At 34.6% G+C, this 23,422-nt stretch overlaps 1 protein-coding gene across 2 annotated transcripts in view; it reads left to right on the top strand.

The window, feature by feature from the left end:
* Positions 1-20,817, top strand: part of LOC120535858 (alpha-2-macroglobulin-like protein 1) — a 74,523-nt gene extending 53,706 nt beyond the window's left edge. For both annotated transcript variants that reach the window (XM_039763977.1, XM_039763976.1), the window contains exons 25-36: positions 364-445; positions 1,326-1,482; positions 2,065-2,139; positions 2,325-2,487; positions 3,772-3,965; positions 4,113-4,328; positions 8,838-8,959; positions 10,735-10,825; positions 13,448-13,516; positions 13,987-14,092; positions 16,507-16,548; positions 19,803-20,817. In XM_039763977.1, the coding sequence (XP_039619911.1) occupies positions 364-445; positions 1,326-1,482; positions 2,065-2,139; positions 2,325-2,487; positions 3,772-3,965; positions 4,113-4,328; positions 8,838-8,959; positions 10,735-10,825; positions 13,448-13,516; positions 13,987-14,092; positions 16,507-16,548; positions 19,803-19,828 (1,343 nt within the window). In that variant the 3' untranslated portion in view covers positions 19,829-20,817. The remainder of the gene's footprint in view (positions 1-363; positions 446-1,325; positions 1,483-2,064; positions 2,140-2,324; positions 2,488-3,771; positions 3,966-4,112; positions 4,329-8,837; positions 8,960-10,734; positions 10,826-13,447; positions 13,517-13,986; positions 14,093-16,506; positions 16,549-19,802) is intronic.
* Positions 20,818-23,422: the final 2,605 nt, after the last annotated feature.

Here is a 23,422-nt window from a genome sequence, read left to right as displayed (position 1 = left end):
GGTTTAAGGGAATTTCAAAATCTAAATGTTGGAGTTAATAGTGCTCCACTGAACATATTTGCAAATCTTGCTTCTTTTTTGTTTTATAATTATTTTTTATATCTTACCACTTTTGTATTTTTGCATTTATTAGGTTAATTAAAAATCAGCAGGAAAATTAAATTTAAAAACTATTCTCCCAAACATAGAGAAGGAATGCTGACAGGCTACAATCCCGCTAGTTTTATCTCATTCTCTTCTTAATCAGTATTTCACAACAAGATGTTTGAATTTACTGCAAAAAATTCATCTTAATATTCTGTGTAACACAGAAAATCATCTTTGTGCAACCTCACTATGAGCAACATGTTATTTATATTTTAGGTTACCAGAGAGAACTGAACTATAAACACACAGATGGATCCTACAGTGCCTTTGGAAATTCTGATGAATCTGGCAACACCTGGTTAGTCTTTTTGATGGATGTTCATTTAATTCTGTTTAATTTCTTTATATTCACTAGTATACTTGGGCTGCATTTTGAAAAAATGTCTCATATATAATTACATTTTTTTAATTTATACTTAACACTGTTCATAACTACATTAATTTTGTAATGACTCAATGAACACTAGTCATCATTTCTTACTTAAAACAGTGTTTCAAAGAAATTGATAAATGGATATACTGTATGTGAATTTCTGTTTTTCTTTAAGTATTTCCAGATCATAGCCATACTGAAAAGACTTGTGTTCTTACAGTAAAGAGAAATAAATAAGTTTTTAAAGAACATGACAAATTATTATAATTATTTGCATTTTATTTATTTATTTAAAATTAATTAAGTGGATTCTCTGTAGAATTTCCTAAATATATATATTGTACATTTTGCATGCTAAAGCAATTTACCTATTCAGACATACATAAAATGAGCATCAATAAAGTTCAGAGTTTTTAATTGAATGCCTGTCATGTTTTGTGAGTTTAAGCAAAAATATCTAATTCTGAAAGTGTTTTGTGATAGCTTAAACAATGCTTCAAATTTTCATGGTCTGACCTCATTTGTCTAAAACAAAAGTGTAAAATTCTAATTGGGCAATAACCAAGCAAAGAAATCATAACCTGAAACAAAATTTAAAATTATTACATGAAATTACTTTATTGATGTAGTAGATTGTTATTCCCAATCTGAATATTTGATCTATTAACTATTAACTAGTGTATATATGCAGAAACATACATTTTATTTATTCATTTTTTTCTTGAAATAGCATGAGAATTTAATAAGTTCAAGAAAATAGTGTGACCTTCATTTTTAACACATTCTTTGTTTCATTGTCTCCCAGGTTAACAGCATTCGTAATGAAGTCTTTTGGCAGTGCAAGCCGCTTTATTTATGTTAATCCTGTTGATATCAGTGATGCCAAAAAGTGGCTTGGGTTACATCAACTAAACAATGGCTGCTTTATGAATGTTGGAAAACTATTCCATAGTGGAATGAAGGTATGATGTGTAAACAAATAAGAATGTAAATAAGACACCTAATCAAAAGATAAAGAAGCCACCAAAAGAAAGAAAGAAAGAAAGAAAAATAGATAGATACATAGATAGATAGATAGATAGATAGATAGATAGATAGATAGATAGATAGATAGATAGATAATTTGATGTTTGGATGGATGGATGAATAGATGAATGGATAGATGGGACTGTCGGTTTAGGCTGAATAAACACCAGCATTCTTAAATAACCTGTTCATTTAAATATTAAATATATGTATACCATATAAATTTAAAAAAACAGTGTTGCTTAGACAACATACATATTGTAAATAAAAAGGAAGAATTGCATAAAATGTTGCATAAAGATTTAAATGCTATGTGCGTTATTGAAAAAGAGTAAAGAAATTCCAGATAGGGTCAAATAATTGCTGCCTGTTCAGGATGTAAAAAATGGTAGCTAGTGTGGCTTTGCATATCTCTACTCAAATCAATTATACAATGAAAATTTGTAACAAGTTGGTCCTTTTCCTCACCATTAACAATCCAAATGTTTGTAAACCTAAATTGTTTTTTTTTATGCTAGGGTGGAGTAAATGATGAAATTTCCCTAACTGCATACATTGCTACAGCCCTACTGGAATTGGACACCCCATTCACTGTGAGTAATTGATTCAATGTATCTGCATATTGACAAATTTGAAGAGTTTGCCATTGCATGCTTACAGTAGAGTGAGTGTTTTTGGAGAAAGAATATTTAAACAATAGATTCATTCATATTGAAAAACTTGACCAATGCATGTTACAACTTTGGTGACCTACTGAATATTCCCTCTTGTTTTGCAGGATTCTATTTTAAAGAACAGTCTTGCTTGTTTAAGATCATCATTAGATAATGTGACTGACATCTATACAAAAGTACTCTTGTCCTACATGTTTACTTTGGCAAAAGATGAAGAGGCACGGAGCTCAATGCTGTCTTACTTGGACCAAGCAGCCATTAAGACAGGTATGTCATTCAACACAACTTTGGTGTACTTTGTCTAGAAAATGTATTCTTCCAATTCCATTGCAGACAGATGTGAAATTTGGTGCAGAATTAAGCTAATTTCAATATTGCCATATATAATAACTGTACAGTGTGAAATCAGGCAGGACAAAGACTCTTTCTGATGTCATCCATGTTCCATTAGAACAGCAAATGGTTGATAGATGTCATTGGTCATCCACTGTTCAGCTCCAAGGTTTGCAAATGTCATACTTGGTATTTTACAATCACACATTTGTCCATTATTTGAAAAATTCCCCCTCCCCAAAAAATACTAAACAAATATAGACCTTTTTTGTTTTAGAAAATCATATGTTACTCTAATTATCATTTTTATACACTGTCTGTTTCTCTCTAATGGTTATGAGTAGGCAACTGTCAATGCCCCCTTCATATATACTTATACTTCTGACCTGATTGAACATTCTAAATCTCATTCCATTGGATATGTGTCTAAATGTTGAACTAAAATATAGCTTTATTAACTAAATGTTCATATTCAGTATACAGTATGTTTAAACATGACATAAAGTAATGAGGCTTGAGAGACCCCAGTAACATATTTTTGACACCATCTATGAGTACAGATGGCTGGACCATATTCATCATCCTAAACACAAACAACAGTTGTCTTACATAAATAAATCAGGAACTCAATTAATTTTAATTCATTCAAATAACATATGTAATATATTAAGGACTTTAAGTATTTTATTTTCAAAAATTGTTATGATAGCGCCCAGATAAGTTCTGGTTCCTGCTGAAATTGGCTTAAGAGAATTTAAAGAATGGCATTTTAATTTGAGAAAGAAATTCCATACTCTAGTATTCAATGTTAGAAGATGGATAAAGCTTCAAAATATGCCCATACTTGTTACATTGATTGCTTTCTATATAATGCATATAATGAATAAGTGTAATTATACACTTTTTTACTGTAATAAGTAGATTATTACAGAGCAGGTAGAACAAAAGCACATAGTGACACAAAAGATATAAACCCAATGGATATACTGTAGATGGTGTTCTTGGTCTTAAAATTGAAACAGTAATGCCTAGGTTAAGAGCATTTTATGTGCTTTCAAAAACATAATAAATATAAGTATCATCAGTCAATCTAGGAAACATAGGTGACTGCTTTTGAAAAATACACAGCATGTTACGATTTAAAGGTGTTATTAAAAAGTAGAGCATATATTGTACTTGTTTCTTACCAAGTCCTGATTGTGTCACCTATTACTACAGATGGTTTTCTACACTGGCAGCGAGCTGGAACAAACAATAATGAACTCTCTGTTCAAGTGGAGATGACATCTTACGTTCTACTGGCACTGCTGTCTGGACCCCCTCTTCCTGGATTTGACATCAATTACGCATCTAAGATTGTTCAGTGGCTTGTTCACCAACAGAACTCTCAAGGAGGCTTCTCATCCACGCAGGTATATTAATTAAAACATCAATAATTAAAACACTCCATGCCTTTAGTTCTTCTTGAGCTTACTTTCCTTCATTGTTTTACTCTTTTTTTGTATCCACAATATAACTCCTAACATGGAACGGATGGTTTTTGTTTTCTTCTCCTGTAGGACACAGTTGTAGCACTGCAGGCTCTGGCTCCATATGCTGCCCAAGTATTCAAACCAGAAGGGTCCAGCACGGTGACCATTAGCTCTGCAAAGGGATTTCAGACGCAATTCCATGTAGACCAAATTAATAGACTTCTCTATCAAGAAAAGGTGCTACAGGAAGTCCCTGGAGAATACACCATTGAGACTAATGGCAACATGTGTGCTTTTGTACAGGTCAGTGTTTATGTCTTGTGAACACTTTTAAAAACAACTGACGTTCAGCTACTTATGTGATTTTGTTTAATGCAAAAACTGGTTAACTAGGAATAACTTTATATTGTTTAAATAATGATTTCTTAAACATATGTCAGAATGTACATTAACATAATTTAGTGCCACACTGGTTATTCATGTACTGTACAAGAACTAGACAAAATCGCAGGTAACACTGAAATATATGTGTAAACCAGTGGCATGTGATGCTAACACACTGAGACCTAATCAAACTATGTTCTCAAACCACATTAAACTCATAAAAATATTTACAGAGAAAATACTCTTGGACTGGGGTGTGACCTTAATCTTCCATGTCAAGTCAAGTAGCTTTTATTGTCATTTCAACCCTATACAGTTAACATAGTAGATAGTGAAATGAAGCCACATTCCTGTAGGACCACGGTGCTACTGAGAACATATGACTACAGAAAAACCTACACATTGCAACATAAAGTGCATGTGTGCCAGCAAAGACAGACAGTGGTACAAACAAAAACAGTGCAGCACACACAATCAGTACACATTTATGATATCTAAAGGTACAAAAGAAAGTAGCAGGTTGTGCCAAAATGTGACAATATCTTAATAGAATGAACAGATGTAAATATGACACTGGAAATAGGAAGAAGACATGATCTACTTGAGTGGGAAGGTTTTTTTGTGTGTGGATGCAGCATGTGGTGTACATGACCATGATCGAGGGAAGAGAGATTCTGATGATCTTCACAGCTTTCATCTCCGCTGCAGGGTCTTGCAATACATGATAGTAACTTCCCAAACTAGACAGTGAAGCAGCTGTTCAGGATGCTCTGAATAGTCCCTCTTTAGAAGGTGGTGAGCATGGGAGGTGGGAGATGGGATTTCCTCAACCTTCACATGATTTAAAGATGCAAGTTTTCTTGTATTGCTGGCAGGAAAGTGAAAACAAACAATTTCTTTCGAAGTGTAAGCTAATTGTGCCAGTAACTATGTATGCTTTACATTATTCATTTTATTTTGAAACTCTGGGAATATTAAATTCTGGAGTGAAATAACACATGTATGTTGTTATGGTTAGCCCTGTTACCTCTAGGTCCTGCTTCTGAGTAGTCCCTCTACCGAGTCATTAAATGTTTACCACCGAGAGAGAGAGGATTTTTCTCTTTCTCTCCATTCTGCATGAAAACGTGAGATTAAGATTTTTTCTTGGCCATCAATACAAAGTACATGGGGTATAAAAATATGAAAAGCATTTTTTCTGGGAGAAGTTATTCTTTTACGTTTAAAAATAATGCAAAACTACGCAGAAGGGGAGATAACATAGGCTCAGATAAATTGTTACAGGGGGACTTGGATAGCATGTGGGCTTGAGCAGATTTGTAATAGATGAAATTTAAGGTACCTAAATGTAAAGTACTTTGTATTAGATGTAGGAAGTAAAAATGTCACATTTGAATACACAATGGGAAGTTTGAAATTTGAAAGTACACCTTATGAGAAAGACTTAGGAGTCATAGGGGACTCATTACTAACTACACCAACATAGTGTACAAAAGCGATCAAAAAAGCTAATAGGATATTAAGTTATATATCATCGAGTGTGGATTAAAAGTCAAGGGAGACTACTCTTAAGTTATATAAAGTACTGGTGATGTCTCACATGAAGTACCATCTTCAGCTTTTGTCTTCATATTAAAAAAAACGGCAGAGCAGTGCTAGAAATAGAAATATGAGTACTGTACACTGATTCCGGGACTAACGGGTATGAGCAATGAGAAGATACTTAAGGAGATAAACCTTTCCAGTTTAAGCAAACAGAGATTAAGAAGGTAGAGATCCCAGTTGTTATTTTAAAATAAATTCTGCAACAAGAGCACAGGGACCGAGTTGGAAACTTGTGAAGATCAGATTTCACAAAAATCTTAGAAAGTCTTTCTTCATGCAAAGAACCAAACACATTGAAATAAATTACTATGTGGTGAAGAGCAGAACTTAAGGAAATAAAACAATCTGCAGGGGTTTCAATGCTAAGAAAGCCATCACACTCTAGTGGGCATTCTGCCTAACATAAATGTCCTCCGTTTTTTTTTTTTTTTTTTTTTAGAAGATTCAACTCAGTGGGTCTCACGGCAGGTTTAGGAGTCTGTTTTTATTCCAACATTCAAACGTCACAGGTGAATGACAAGGACTTTGATCAGGCCTTTACTTTTAGTGCTAAGGGACCAAGTTTATTAATAATACCCTCATTATTTTCATTTTTACTAACAACTGAGATGTCAGCTTTTTCGTCATTTAGCTTGAGTAAGTTACTACTCATACCTTCAGAAATATAAGACAAACATTGGGTAAGAGAGTCCAGAACATTAGGGTCATCAATTGCTATTGAAGCTATATGTCATATACACCGCTTTGGTAGTTCACCTTGTGTTTTGAAATTATCTGGCCCAATGGGAGCATATAGATTGAAAATAACAGCAAGCTCAGATTAGATCCTTGTGGTACACCACATACAGTATCATGGATCTCTGAACTACAATCACTATAACTAACAAAGAATTTCCTATTTGTTAAATAAGACTGAAACCAATTTAAGACACTGCCCAAGAGGCCCACCTATTGACTAAGGCAATTTATTAGCATACTGTGGTCTATGGTAACAAATGCTGTGTTCAGGTGTACTAGAACAAGAGCAGGTACATGGCCTCTGCCTACATTAATCAGACTGAAGCTCATAAAGAATAGAATGTTCATTTAAAAAGTCTTTTAATTAAAGAAAAACTACCATTTCAACAATGCAGTTAGACTTCCTACTAGGACCAAATGTCATGTTCATATTTCTCCAATTTTAGCATCACTTCATTGGCTTCCAATTCAATATAGGGCATTTTATTGATAACTTTTAAGGCTTTGCATGGTTCTGCTCCAGATTATGCTTCATAATTGTTGACACTGTATCAAACTGTGAGAGGCCTACTAGCTGTTCTAAGGTGATAAGGTGCAATTAGGTGGTAGGGTGCAATTTTTAAATCTCAGTTAAAAACACATTTTTATCACATAGCTTAATGTACATGCTTCTTAATTTTTATCTGATTTCTAGATGACTTGTTAGTTGTTTATATTATTTTTGTTTGTGTTTTTATTGTTTTTAATAATTTTACCTGCTTTTGGATGCTTATTTTAATTTTTTCTTATTTCCTTTGCTGGACTTTCTACCTTTTATATTTAATAATTATTTCGTGTTTTCCACGTGAAGTGCTGCTCAGTTTGAAAAGTGCTATAGAAATAAAGTTATTATTATTATTACAGTAGACAATCTCAGAAGACCCCATAACTATTAGATAGATAGATAGATAGATAGATAGATAGATAGATAGATAGATAGATAGATAGATAGATAGATAGATAGATAGATAGATAGATCTTTATTTGTCTAAAGGGGGAACTTTGGCTTTTTACAAAAGATCTTTAAATAAATAAATACATAAATATCTAAGTAAGTAATTAAATACACACAGACACTTTAGTCTGAACACACACTGGAATTGCTATAAAACAAGAAAATTTGAAAGAAAGAAAAGTTCTATCTTAGCAGTTCAAGTCCTACTAAGACATTATGCAGTCATATTGCTGTTGGTATAAAGGAGTCCCGGTAGCGTTTCTTTACACACTTCTGCTGAATAACTTGTTGGATGAAGGTACTCAAGTTTAATGTGTCAGAGACAGGATGTGCAGCATTATTTTTAATACTGTCTTTCGCCACTACCTCCAGGCAGTCCAGAGTGGGTCCCATAACTGAGCTTGCACTTTTAATTAGTCTGTTGATTTGGTGGGCTTCTCTTGAAGTGATGTTACAAAGCCAGCACACCACAGTGTAGAAAATCACACTGGTCATCACAGAATTAGTGAAGATGTGAAGGATTTCATTTCCCAAATTAAAGAAATGCAGTCTACTAAGGAAAATGAGTCTTCTCTGCCCTTTATTATATAGTTCCTCTGTGTAATGAGACCAGTTCAACCTGTCATTGACGTGGATCCCTAAATACTTGCAGGAATGGACTACCTCTACATCCACACCTATGAATATTGACCGGACAGAGAGGCTGTTTGGTGTGGCAAAAGTCAATAACCAATTCCTTGTTTTTGCTAATCTTTTGAAGAGTTCACTGTGTCCAGTACACTATTAATTAGTGCATCTGAGATTTCTTTAAACATATGTTGGATTTGAGTCAAGAACACAAGTGGAATGTTTTAGTTGAGAGGAAATCCTATTTCAGTGAAGGAATTGAATTATTAAAAAGTGCATACAGAGGTTCAACAAGATTCATTACAAGATTATTTTAAGTTGTTATGACAGGTTCCCTCTATTAGAACTGCATATCATGGCTGATAGGCAAAATAAGTTGAAGCTGTAAGGTATTCAGAACATTTAAATCAGACTTTGGTACAGCTACATTTAGCTTCCATTATAATGCTATATATCTTTTCCAGTTGTCTCTTCAGTATAATATTCCTCCTCCTCCTGACTTCACCACTTTCAGCATCTCAGCTGAAGCACAAGGAAACTGCAACATCAGTGAGAAGAACAGCTTGAACGTCAAAATTGTTGTCAGGTGGGTTATTTCCTTCATTTATGTCTTAATTTTGTCTGGTATTGGTCTATAACGGAAAATAGAAGTTGAAGAATGAAGAAGATTGTACTGTTTAACTCAGGACAGTGTATTGCACTTCAGTTTCTTAACATTTGTTTTTCTATTTCTTATTCCCCCTGTAACTCCAATAAAGTTAATACTGCACTTCTTGAAAAGAAATATACACTGTAATGCACAACTAGCACTGTCCTCTAGCCATACTGTCTCCATCTGCAAATCTGTAGCACTGAGCAGTGTATGCAGCAGCGAATGTTGTGCTTTCAATCTGCAAATAGGGTACAGAGAGTAGAAGTCCTATCTAAAAGACTTTTTTTTCTCCTGGTCAAAATACAACTTACACACCCAAAAAATGACATATAGATAGATTTGAATGGTAAATTTTAGTATTGCCCTGTAATTGGTGTATAATACACAAAGGCGCATTCAGAATGATCCATTTCTACCAGGTAGTTACTTTTTGAATATTACTTTCATGACTGTTTCCAAGCTTATAGTCATCAAAGTTTCTAAACTTGATACTTGAGTGAGGTTTCTAGGGCTATAATTTTTGCTGGAAACCCCAAGCAAATGTGTGAAACCTGCAGACTAGATAGAACAACCTATAAATCTTATAAGTGAAGATGAGCAATCACCCATGGACACAAATTTAAAACTCATCAATGATCACTCGTCTATTTTGCTGTAACATATATTGGGTTTCAGAATCAAAAAATAAGAGGAAAAATAATAATAATAATAATAATAAAATAGTCCTGCGGTGGGTTGGCACCCTGCCTAGGATTGGTTCCTGCCTTGTGCTCTGTGTTGGCTGGGATTGGCTCCAGCAGACCCCCATGACCCTGTGTTCGGATTCAGAGGGTTGTACGATGGATGGATGGATAATAAAATAAATAATAATAGTAGAGGAATTTTAGCTCGGCATCAGTACATTAAGGACTGCTCTCTGCTTCTTGCTATTTGAGTAGATTCTCCCCTTTTTGAGGGTGTTTATCACTATAGTCCAATTCAGTTTAAAATCCATAAGACTTTAATTTTAGGTTAACATGTAAGTAACCAAAATTAACCAGATATATGTGAGTATGAATGGAGTATGAGTGTAGTCTGTGCTGACCTGTTGTCCTGTTCAGTGCTGGTTTCAGTGATGCTTTGAAAGAAAAGGCAGTTAAAAAATGAAAATATGGATGGATGGCTTGAAGAATTAAATGCTTTGATGGAAAAACTTTTGAATAATAGTATTATTAGCATGACAATACTGTATCAAAGACATAAATTATGCCTGTAAAGAACAAAAACTTTTATCTGAGTATTGATAAGGAAAGTAAAAATTATGCTTTGTTGCAATTTTCCAGCATTATATTAAAAAAACAAAATAAACATTAGTGAAGAATAGTACAAAATAGCAGAAACTACACGTAAAAACTGAATAAAGGGAAACCTTTTGAATTTTGATATTTCAATTTGATAATACATAAACAGTTTAGTTTTCCATTTGTACTGTAAACAGTTGGCCTGCTTTGTGCTTTATTGTTCGATGGTACTAAGGTTGGGTAGATACAGTACAGAATGATTAAGTTAATATAAAGAACACCAAAACTATTCTTTGTTCTTTTGCATTTATTGAATACAGAAGATTATTGTTCCTATTAGTTGTTTCTTCCTCTAATGGTAAAATTGAATTGTATACAGTATATACATATGTATAACATTGTATTTTATCTTGTTTTCCATATCTTTAGCTACAATGGAAATCGACAAAGGACAAACATGGTCATTATAAACATAAAACTCTTGTCTGGTTATTCTGTGAATAAATTCTCTCTTGCAATGGTAAGAGTAGTACTTTTGTTTCCGTGCTGTATAAAATTTTTATTTTTAGTTATTTATATCTTTTATTGTTATCTAGGTAATGTCACTGATGATGATGATGTTGATGATTTCAATTACAACATTAAATCACTTTTTTTGTTTATTTGTATTCATGGGCAGCAAGATTTTGTGTGTCCAGTCACTATCATGTGACATGTTCCTTTGAAATGTGATGCATGTGCCATTTGACCTGTAACATCTTGGAGCCATGATATATAAGATGGCCACTCACATTAGGCAAACTTAGTGTTATGATCATAGCCAGATCTGGAAAAGTTCTAATGGCAAAGATATAAGTATCTAACTAGAAGAGCTCAGCACTAGAATAGGTTATACTAGCAGATCTGCTGCCATAAAGTCAATTTCTTAACCTATTAATGTTCCAAATTTTTATTTGTTTATTTATTTATTACAAATTTACATCACAGTGTTCATAGATGATATACCTAGAGGACAGTCAAGTGTTTGAGGAAATATCCTCCAAATATGACACTGGGACATAACAGGAAAGCCGTCCATGGTCTTGCATCCATTTAAACCATGAACCCTTTCTTTCTTTCTTTTGTTTTTTTTCTTTTTTTAATTTTATAAATCCGTGAAGTGGCTGTTTCCTTTTTCATTTCCTTTTTTTGCTTTGAGCCACATAGTCATTGAATGATGTGGCTGGTAAAAATATCATTCTATGAATAATGTGATCACTGCCATAGTGGTATATGTGAAATGACAGAAGAAAAATGTTATAAATGAAAATAAGAACTCAGAGTGCACAAAAATTAGGCAAAGCACATCAAAACATTCCTAAACTGAAGAGAGAGAAAAGCAACAAAATATAGGAAAAGAGCAAAGTACCAACAAAATGACTCCAGCATTCTGACAACTAGTACATGAGCAAACACAAATGAAATTTTAAGGATCAAATTTTGGTTTTAATTTTTGTTAGGTTTAGGCTACGACTTTGGTTTAAAATAATTAATATAGCACTGAGAGAGAGGTAATTCTGTATCATGAAGGAAATGGCTTAGCAAAGACAAGAGGGCATACTGTAGCTAAGTGTGTACATTTGCACACTAGTCACTTTTAAAACCTCTGATGCTAGTACCTGCCATAATTTTATTATTTTTGTGTAGTGTTTTGTATATTTGTGAAGAAATCACCAGCAATATCTGCAAGTTGACAAGGGTTTTGTCTATTGTACATGATGGAGATTGATACTGAAATATAGGGTGGTCCAGATCTAATTATACAACTTTTAAAGCAATGCAGGAAAACAATAAAAGACAAAAGAATTATTTGGAGTACCTTGTAATAAACGAAAATGGACTTACATTGAATTAATTCACTGATTTTCCATGTACAGTAATGTCCCACTTGTCCACCATTCAGTTGGATACAGGCTATGTAATAAACTTAATAAGTTATAGCGTAATGAAAATTGCATAATTAGGTTTGGGCCACCCTGTAGTATAGTTGACATCTTCAGCTACTGGCAAAGTACTCAGTGCCGATTTTCTTGTGGGTGGTAATGTAAAGTGAGATGGCACTACAAATGTGAACTGGCCGAATCTTAATGCAAGACATGAGCAGGGATCAAACATCGATAAACAGTGACAGAGACCATTGTTAAATAGAAAACAAACAGGCATAAAAATAGGTCCCAGCACTAAAATCTTCTTGCAGGCACTTTATAGGTTTTGTTACACTAAGGAAAGTTTTCAAAAAGCATTAACAAAATCCAGTATTTGGATGTTCTGTTACTGTGTCATCATTCCTTTAAATGTGTGATGACAAGACATTTCCCAATCATGTGATCATAAGTATAAATGTGACTGTGGCCATAGAAACAAATGTAGTTGGACATGATGTGGAGAATGGACTCGCTCTTTCTTCATAGTAAATACTCAGAACCTTGAGATGGTAAGCAGAATAGATTTAATTGCAAAGATACACAGAGCAGTTGCAAAGTTAGCACCCTTCGTTGGGTGAATTGTACACTTCTTACAATTTTTATCAGCATCTCTTTTGCACGTGAACATTTTTTATCATTATCTGACTTAAAAAACACAAATCCCTCATTCCTAAAGTTTATTCATACCACCAATATATTCTCATGCTTTATCAGAAGTAATTGCTTTTCTGCCCCCTTACTTTGTCACCATTATTTTTAAAACCAAAACATAGTTACCACCTGCCCGTAAGAGTGACCTTCCTTCTGTATCCACTAAATCACTTCTCACATTCCTGACCTAGGACAGGTAGATAATGGTGAATTTCCATGCATTAAGAGCAATACAAAATATAGGCATGAGCCTTTAATGGTTTAACTCTTAGGGCTAGCTAGTACAATATGTTCCATTTTAATTTAATAGAGATTACATCAATGCAAGTTTTAAATTCTCCATAGACGCAACCCTATACTACTAAAATATCACAAGATATGCTTGAAATGAAACAAATTGAGTTCCATGTGAAACATAACTCAAAATAATGCTTGAGGCTGAAAGTCAAAATAATGTTTTTTTTCAAAAATGTTCAATTTTTTTTAATAATATGTAGGTATTTATGTTAACTTTGTTTCCTTAACAGATAAAGTATATGTCATCTGTGAGGCGAATTGATCAGGATAATGGATATATTGACATCTATATTGAAGAGGTATGTATATTATATTACTTATAATAAAATAAATAAATAATAATAATAGATTTTATTTATATCGCGCTTTATATTTAACAATCTCAAAGTGCTACAAAATAAGAATAAAATTAACAAACAAAAAAATCTATAGAAATAAATAAATAAATGCAAATAAATCCCTCTTAAAAATGTTTATTCTACACATTATTAAAAAAATGGTATAAATCAAAAAACACAAACAACAAACAAATCTTTTCTTTCATTTTTCAAGCCCTCTTCTCTGTGGATGTGGTCAAAGAGTAAATTCAAATGCTTTTCCTGTTTGGTCATGTTATGTTTCATTATCACCATTATAATAAATTAAGAAATGAATAATATTTCAACAACCACCATTAGACCTGAAGTGTATTAAGAAGGTTTTTGAGCGGATAAATGGAAAAGCACATATAGTTCGATACAGATGAATGCTTTCATGTTTATTTCAACAGCTGGTGCCAAAAGAGCCAATGACTTTCACCTTAACTATTGAAGAGGAGATTCCGGTGAAGAATATCAAACCAGCTACTGTCAAGATCTATGATTATTATCAGCCAAGTAAGTCATTAAAATATGCAGTATTCATTGTGCCATAATTAGGTTTATATCTAAAGCGTGTTACTGCATTATACTCAAAAGGAAATATTTATGATAGAGTGTGAGCATTATGTACTATAGTTTTTTGAGGGTGTCAGACTCGCTCGCATAGCCTTACAGGTCTTGGAGACTTCAGATACAGCTGACTCCCAGTGATTTGCAAGATTGACTGGCCAAAAGGGAAAATCCCATATTAAGCATGATCAGATAAATGTAGAATAATACAAAGGAAGGTAATACTAACAATTGAGTGCATAACACAACATGCAGCTTGTATGCTGAAGTAATTACTTATTGTCACATCTTTGGAATATCACTTTATTTAAAATAGGTTGTCTTGTATAAATTAGAATAATAATACACTACCAGACTGTAACCTTATCAGCATAACAAAGCTCTTTAATACTTTACTTATGCATCTTTCAAGGAATATACACATGAACTTTGAAAGCTGTATTTGTGCTTTTCACTGATTCCACATTCAGCATGCATCAGTTTCCAAAAAAAATCCTTTTAATGCAGTTTACAATTTCTGAGTGCAATACTCATTTACAAAAAATAGTGAAAAATATAACAGAAATATTATTAACGTAAAAGTTAACAATATCATGAAATAAAATATTATAAAGTCTAAATTATTGTAATTTGTGGTGTTCATAAGAAATGCAATGCTTTACTTCATGAGACAGAAGTACATCATAAACAAGAACAGTTGCTTCAGATATTTAAAACATTAAAAGCTGTGTTTCAACTTAAAATTTTTAAATCATAAATATTCTTATATGTAATCAATTTTGTCATTTTTCACCCTCTGAAAAAGGTCCACAGAAGGCTTGATCCCTAGTAAAGGATACAAAAACAAAAATAACATCATAGCATTAATCAATGACCTTGAAACAATCTAAAATGATATCTTACGTGCTTATATTTAAAAATTGTGATATTCAACCTTCTGAAGTGGCTGATGGAGAGCTGGGACCACCTGTAACGAGTCAAGTATCAGAAATATTATCATATTTGTAATCGCCAACTTCAAGACAGCATAAAAAGACACTCTATATGCCTATATTTTTTCAAAGTTTTGTGAAAAGGAGTAACTGTGACCCCTCGTATCCCATAAGGCGGTGAATCCCAGAGGTCTGCTGATGTGGCCTGCACTACTTCAAGTCTTTGCTAAAGACACTTATTGATTTTGTCTTAGTTATTTCCTGCACAAATGTTTTACTAAAAGTTGCCTAAAAAGTAGTGTCTAGGGGGCAGATGTTAGCAAGGATCCCCTAAATCCTTAATGTCTTGAATAAATGAACAATAAGGCAAGTCAAACAGTATATCATATGTGGATGTTTTCTGGTAAAGATGAGTCAGGATGTTCCATTGTCACAAAAAAGAAAACCTGATTTGATTTCAAAGTGTTCATACAGTAAGTAATTCTTACAAAAACAACATGTACATCTAACTATTCATTAATCTGGAGACATTCATGTTTTTGATTAGGTTATCAGTGGTCCTACTGGTGGATAAAATGTTAATATGTAAGAATATTATTTTTAAGGTCAGCTGGCAACATCTCTGCTCTACACAGGTCCAACAATAGAGTACATTCCCAGAGTCACTTGAAAAATCCTACCTGACCTTAGGCAATTGACCACCCAGGCCCTGTTTATATGTGTAATGAAGTGGAGTGCAGACAAGTGTCTGTGGTGTGGTGATATCTGACAAATCTCTAGCCCTGGGTATATCTGTGGTGCTGCTGATTATCTTCAATCCATTCATTTCAAGATGCAGAAAGGTCACTTACTCTGAAAGTCAGAAACAGTAAGCATTACAACAGGACAGGACAGTGATTTGAGAAAAACAAATAAAAACCTTAAATAAAACCAATCACAATAAATGCAATAAGAACTGTCTCGCCAGCAGATTTAAAAAGAGTACACTCTGAGTAAGTTAGATGTCTTCGGCTTTGATTTAAACGTTGATGCTGGTGTGACGTCTCCTTTATTGACAGGTAATATCAAAGTAGTACTTCACAAAGTATGATGATTAAAAACATCACAGGAAGTAAAAAAGAAAAATACATATGTAATATGGCATATAACATGTAATCAGTGTTGTATTCTTCTAAATTTAATGTTGTTCAAAGTATTTCTCTATTAATGTATGTGTCTGTTTACTGTTGCTCCAAGTATTTCCAGGTATTTTAGATGCAATGATGTTCACAAAATTGTTTTGTAATAAAGAGCAACTGAGATTATGACATGGCTCGTTTACAACAATTAATACAATGTGTAATGTATTTGACTCCCTTAAAATGTTTATCTTGGGTTCTGAGGCTTGAAAAAGGAAACCACTTTCATTCTTGTTTTCTTTTTTTGCAGATGACCATGCTGAATCTGAATACAAATCTCCTTGCAGTACAGGTATAAAAATTAATTGGCATACATGAGTTGTTTTTTTTTTGGTTGGAGCGGTATAAGCAGTTAGCAGTACAGTACTGCCATAAAACTCTAAGGAACAGGATTTAATTCCAGATCTGGGGCACATTGTATAAATGTTGTGTACGCCAATTTCCACGCACACTTTGAGATGTATGAAAATTAAACTTGGCTTAAAGCCGTGTACATTCTCCCTTCAGCCTCACCCTGTGCATTGACAATTTTCTGCTCAGTTTTGCAAACTGGCGGCACTCAGCATCAAAGCAGTGCAACTGTTTCTGTGTGGACACAGGATTTATCAAATACACTGAAATTAATTGCATATAATTTACAAATTGAATTCAATTGATTGTAATTATTCTGTAACAATATAATGGTGCACGGAATGGCCAAATTATTCCAACTACCATAGCTGCTTTGGTGTTGTTAGATGACATTGCAAATCAAAGAATTAGAAGAGGGTGAGAATTTATAGGTAATGATGACTAGCTTCTAAGTCGATTTAGATTTCCAATAGCTATCCTTCTGGAAATGTGTGCTGAACTGGTGTTGACTTTACAAAGGCAGACATTGAGGAATTGTGCTCTTTGCAAGTTCTGTCCACTCTCTGGGTTTTTAGCCACAGAAGCTTTTCAGTGTGAACTTCCCGGCCGATCAGGTATTTCACAAACATCACTGAGTAGCACCATGCAAGCTGAATGGGGTGGTGTTATTCCGCTTGTCATCCAGATATACAAGATTGCCTTACACTGTGATTGAACTGGGAAACATCAATTTGCTAAGGCAGTGGTGCTGGACAAGTTATATCAGCCAGGGATGAATCACTAAAAGAATGAGCTAGCATTACATTATCTATAGCAGGAGAGAAAATAAAAAAGACAGGTGCTTTTTGCATCTAGTGTGGAAAAGGAAAGCAGTACTTTTAAAAATATCTCAACTCAAAGAGCTAAGTAAAGAGTAGAGAATCGATTCATTGTGGCACTTGGCGCCGACAGAGCATGAATTTGCTTATGTAAATAGAAAGCATTTTGACTTTAATAGCCCACAGAAAGTGTGTAGCATTGTGCAAGGATGTAGCTGCATAATGTGGCACACAATCGTAGCTGAAAAGATGCAGTATGATGAGCCTGACCCTGACCCACAAAATGATCAGCCAAATCAGACAGTGTTACAATTTTGTTTGAATATAATTAGCAGAATGTAAAAACAGGTAATCAGATGTATCTTTTTTTTTAACCAATTCACTTAATTTGTGGTCAATAACACATAGTACAGCGCTTAAATTCCTTAGTTCATTGGCCACATCTCTGTTGCATTTTGTAACTCCAGAACAGTGTCCATCAGCACACAGCCAGATGATTACTCCGCGGGTTCCAAGGCAGAGGTGTGTGCAGCCAGCACCTGAAGATGTGCTGGGCACAGTAGCACCATCACTGCATGGATTTGCTTCCTTGGCACGGGGGTTAACGTTTGAAATATTATCTAACATAGAATAAACAGACTGTGAGCTGTGACTTTAATATCTGACCACTAATTTTTGATTTTGGCACTGTGCGACTTTCTGAACTTGAACTTTCAAGTGTATACACCACGCTGTATCATTCCATCAATTTTCTTTTGTTGTTTATACCATTGCTTAAGCCAACAAATGGTACATTTTTCCTTGTCTCCACTTCACATTTGCTGACATTCTTCTTTTCACATGCTTTTGCCATTGTCTTTTAACAGAACACGGAAGCTATTGATATTGATTTGCAAATTAAAATATGCAAAATTATGGGAGGAGTAGAGATGGAGTTGTAGGCGTGTGCATGTACGTTAAAGTTCACGTTTGTTGGGGTTTATAAAGGGGAAGTGCGTGGAACTTGGCGTATGCACAGTTTTATGCATCTGAATTTCCAGTTTTGTCCGTACAACATATTTTAGTGTGAATTTAATGCACAATGGCCAGAAGGAATCTGCACCGGTTAATTTTGGGGTTCATTTTATCCAGGTACTTTGATTTCCTGTCATAACCCAAATACTTCTATGTTAGATTAATAGTCAAGGAGTCTGTCATTTTCAAACCCACCTAATTGAATTTAGGATCAAAGAGGTACAGAGTCTATCACTGAGCACAAGGCACACAATGTTAGGTTCATAGCTGACTCTGAACTGTACTAATATGAGTGTGTGTGAGTGTGCTCTATGAAGAACTATTGGCTTGTATTCACAAACAATGATGTGTTTAGAAGTTTCAGTTTAAACAAATGGAGATTAAGAGGTGGCATGATTGAAGTGTTTAAAATTATGAAAGGAATTAGCATAGCAGATCTCAGCTGTTATTTTAAATAAAACCTGCAACAAAACCATGAAGGTTGCAAACTGCAGTTTGGCACAAATGTAGGAATTTTATTCTTCACAAAAAGAACCATATACACATGGAATACATTGCCAAATTGTTTGATGGAAAATAGAACTTCAGATCTTAACTTAATGTTATTTTTGCCAATCAAGGCAAATAGAATGGATGGACTTATTGCCCTGAATGGTCTGCTTATGTCACAGCTGTGCCAATATTCTAAAGTGTGCCATGTGATGAAGTGGTTCTGTCTTGTGTCTCCTTCCATTTCCCAAAGATGGTATTTTTTGTTAATTAACCTGTATACACTGAGTATAAATGTGTGCAGTGTAAGTTTCTTTCTTGTATACAGTGCTGCTCCCCATCTCACTGTCATCAAAATACTGGATGAGCAGGTTTAGTAGAATTGTGGCTGGCAAAATGACTAGTATTAGGTTTACTTCCAGTTTTGCTTAAAGTTCTTTCTGCATGTTAGCAGTAGACATCAAGGCATATATACATTGTATTTATAGTAAACTAGCTGTGCTACCTGTCTAAAATGGGTTGAAATCTAATTAATCGATATAGACTTCAGTATTAATGTTTGCACTGCACTATGCAATGCATACGCCTCTGTTATGTGCCATTTGTTATGGGGTTTGAAAAAGCAGTAAATGTTTGTGATGCGAATTGGAATTACAAATGCAACGCAAATTACTACTAAAAATGTTTTATGGTACCCCATCTTTTGTAATGACAGAGACATAGCAACCAGGCAGGTACCCAGACACTTATCCTTTTATTAAGGTGGATTGGTTATTTTTAAATTATGTTAAAGACATATGTTGCAAGCATGCAAAGTGTGTCAAAGCTATATTTGTGACGATTTTTTTTTTAAGTATTCTTGTTTTTTTTCCAGATGATGGAGAAGAAAATGAATCCTGAATGAAAAACATTGAATATTGCATCTCTGTCACTTAAATTTCTGCTCTTGGATTCTTAAAATATTTTTGCTTCCTGATTTCATTCAGCAGTGTTGAGAAGCCAGTCATTGATGTTATATATCAACATGTTCACAACTAACAAGCATGAGTTGTTTCAGCATAAGATAATAATATCATGATGGTATGAATCATTTTTGTGAGTCCATATTGTCACTGCTCACTTGATGGTAGTACTGAAAAAGAAATCTATAAAGTAAAATTTCAGCTCTCATTTGTTTTTACTTTTAGTATAGTGAATACCAACACATACAGTGTAGTGAGGATGGGTGGTTGGAAAATATGTATTAAGGTCCTTTGATTTAAAACTGTGGGAACTATGGACTGTTTGGTGAACCAATCTTTAGATTTTTAAGTAAAAAGCAATTTTTATAGAAGTAAACCTTCTGCAACACTTTTTAATGTTTAACAAGCCTTTACAATTCCATCCATTTTGTCTTTTTCTAAGAATAGAGAGGATTATTTGACACCAAGCATTATTGAAATGCAATAAATGAATATGATTGGATATATTTACCCCACCTTCATCATTCTTCAGAACAGAAACCATTTCTTCTAATTACATTGATAAAAAGAAAGTCAAGTGTCTCTACAACTGATGCATACTTATTGAGACTTTCATTACCCCCTCTTTCTTTTGCTGTATTCACTTGTACTTTTTTATTTTGTTTTATGTACATTAAACTCCGTCTGTCTGTAAGAAATACTTTCAGTTGACCTCTGTAATTCTCTTATAAAAATCACTCTCATGGGATAATGTCATGAAATGCTGTATATTATAATACAATAAATTCCACTTACAGTACTATACTGGAACACTATTTGAAAGTCTCATTGATTTGGAATGTTGTAAACCAAAGCACATGTCCGTTTGTTGGACAAATACCAAAGCCTTTTTTGGTTATATATGGAAATAAAATAAGTAAGAAAGAACCTGTTGTTGAGCTGCATTTATTTTCTACAGCACAAGCTTTACTAAATAATCAGTACCCATGAACCTCAAATCTTTTATATAAATTAGGAGGCCAATCCCGTAGGAAGAACAAATGGGGTGGTCGCCTTGGGCTCAACACTTGCTGAGGGATCCGTGTGGATCTGCACGTTACCCCTCCTTTCTAAATATAATAACATATCAGTTTTGAAATTTCTATCTTTAACAATACCAATCATTTGCATTTTTTTTTCGTGAGTTGGAAGAAAATAACATTTTAAAGCCACCATCACTTAATTGGTAAATTTCCTACTATTTCTACTGCAGTCTATCTGAAAATAAAATTGACACTATTTAGCAATACTTTTTAATGACTTCAATTTTACACTATAGATATACTGTATATGTTTATTTTCTTAATAGGTGACCTGAAACTGGCTAAGTTGACACAAGCAACTATGCCCTTCTAAGGACAATTTGGGAAATTTGTGAGATTTCCAATCAACAGGGCCACACAGTGGCACAGTGGTAGTGCTGCTGCCTTGCAGTAAGGACACCAGAGTTAGCGTCCTGGATCCTCCCTCCTTGGAGTTTGCATGTTCTCCCAGGGTCTATGAGGGTTTCCTCACAGCCCAAAGACATGGAGGTTAGGTGAACTGACAATTCTTATTTTGCCTGAGTGCGTTGTTGAGGTGTGTGTGTGTGTGTGTGTGTGTGTGTGTGTGTGTGTGTGTGTTCACCCTGTGATGGACTGGCACCCTGTCCAGGGTTTGTTCCTGCCTTCTGTCCTATGTTAGCTTGGACTGGCTAAAGTAGAACACCGTGACCCTGTTCAGGACAAAGCGAGTTAGAAAATGACTGCATATATTTATGTATGTATGTATTTAGCCATATTAGGGGGCCTCAAACTGGTTAAGCTGTGCACCTGTGCCACGTCCCCATTATAAAATGGAGAAGCGTGAGTGTGGAGGGAAGAGATAAAAAAAGAGAAGGATGGATGTTAAGGGAGAAGAAGGCTGGAGGAGAGCCGGTGAGAATTAGCGAGGGCAGGCTTACTGGTGATTGCAGGAAGTTGGGAGAAGGGGGACAGAAAGAAGTGGTCTCTCCTGCTGAGTGCTTAAGAGGAACAGAAGTGACCAGAAGGTGGTTGGATCTCCGCATAAGGCTGTGGAAGACAGCAGGAGTCGGGGAGGTTTGGGAGGGTGAGTCGCAGTGTGAGCACCCTGGTCACTGGGGAACCCGAGTCTCGGTCTAGCAAGAGCCGTATGGAGCCAGGTTTCTGAAAGCTACCAGACCAGCAGGAGAAAGACAGCTGCAGGTAGGCGACTCCCCTGTTGCAGTGCCCGGATGGGAGAAGCAGGGGAGCAGCCAACTAAAGAAGGCACCAATTTTTAAAAGGACTGCTTCTAGCTATTGTTTTAACCTCGTTTTAATGGATTATTTATTGGGATTTTAACCTCCACATTTCACTCTGATTTTATGGATAATTTATGTATGGACATTCTTGAAGCACTGCACTTCAGTTGGACACTGTTTTGAGATGTTTATGGTTTAGTTTGAAATAAAAGCACCATTGCACCTTTTAGCACCATCCCCTTTGCTTTGTTTAGTGTCCTCATTGTCCAGCTCATCCAGTTACATTACTGACTGTGTAGGGTTCGAGAGGCTCCCTGAAGAAAAGTAGGAGTATGGAGCTGAACCCACATTTTCACAATGCCCCTTTAGGGACAGCCATGGAAATTAGTGAGATTTTTCAATCAATAGGGCAGCATGGTGTTATGGTGGTGGCACTCCTGCCTTGTAGTAAGGTGATCAGGGTTTGTTGTGTCCTAGGCCCTCCCTACATTGAATTTGTATGTTCTCCATGTGTCTCTGTGGATTTCCGCTGGGTGCTTCAATTTCCACCGACTGTTTAAAAGCATGTCATGCAAGTTACGTGAATTGGAGATACTAAATTGTCCCTAATTTGTGTTTGATGTGTGGTGTGTGTATTTGCCTTGTGATGGACTAGTGCCCTGTTCAGAGTTTGTTTCTGCCTTTCGCCTAATGCTAGCTGGGACAGGTTCCAGCGACCATGTTCAAAACTACAGTAAGCGTGTTGGAAATAGACATGAAACTTAAGGAGGCAGTGAATCTATCTACTAAAAATGATGGCAATATTTGCCTGTTTTGCTATGGAAAATTTTTAATCATTGCTTGGAAAATGTAACACATGCACAAACATCCTAATAGTGTTTTTTTTTGTTTTGTTTTGAGATTAAGCCATTAGCCTTTTAAAACCAAAATTAGCATATAATTCTTCAATATATAATCTTGAAGAGAAGGCCATCAAGTTTCAGATGTTGAAAATTGTACTGCATTAATTATTAAATTTCTCAATGAATGTCTTCCTGTCATTTTTTTCTTGTTTCAAGCTGTCTGACATAAATAAAGAGATCCAGTAGTTCATATAAAATGTGGTGATTGCTTGATGAATTATCAGTGTAATATTTTAAAATGTGCATTCTATTTCACTTCATTAAGCCTATACAGTAAACATATTTCTGTAATATTACGGTTTCTGTAATGAACAATAACATTTACAGATTCAATAAATTTTTATCTCTC

This window comes from Polypterus senegalus, chromosome 9 (assembly GCF_016835505.1).
Source record: "Polypterus senegalus isolate Bchr_013 chromosome 9, ASM1683550v1, whole genome shotgun sequence".
Classification (NCBI taxonomy): Eukaryota; Metazoa; Chordata; class Cladistia; order Polypteriformes; family Polypteridae; genus Polypterus; species Polypterus senegalus.
This window is presented reverse-complemented; position numbering and strand designations above follow the sequence as displayed.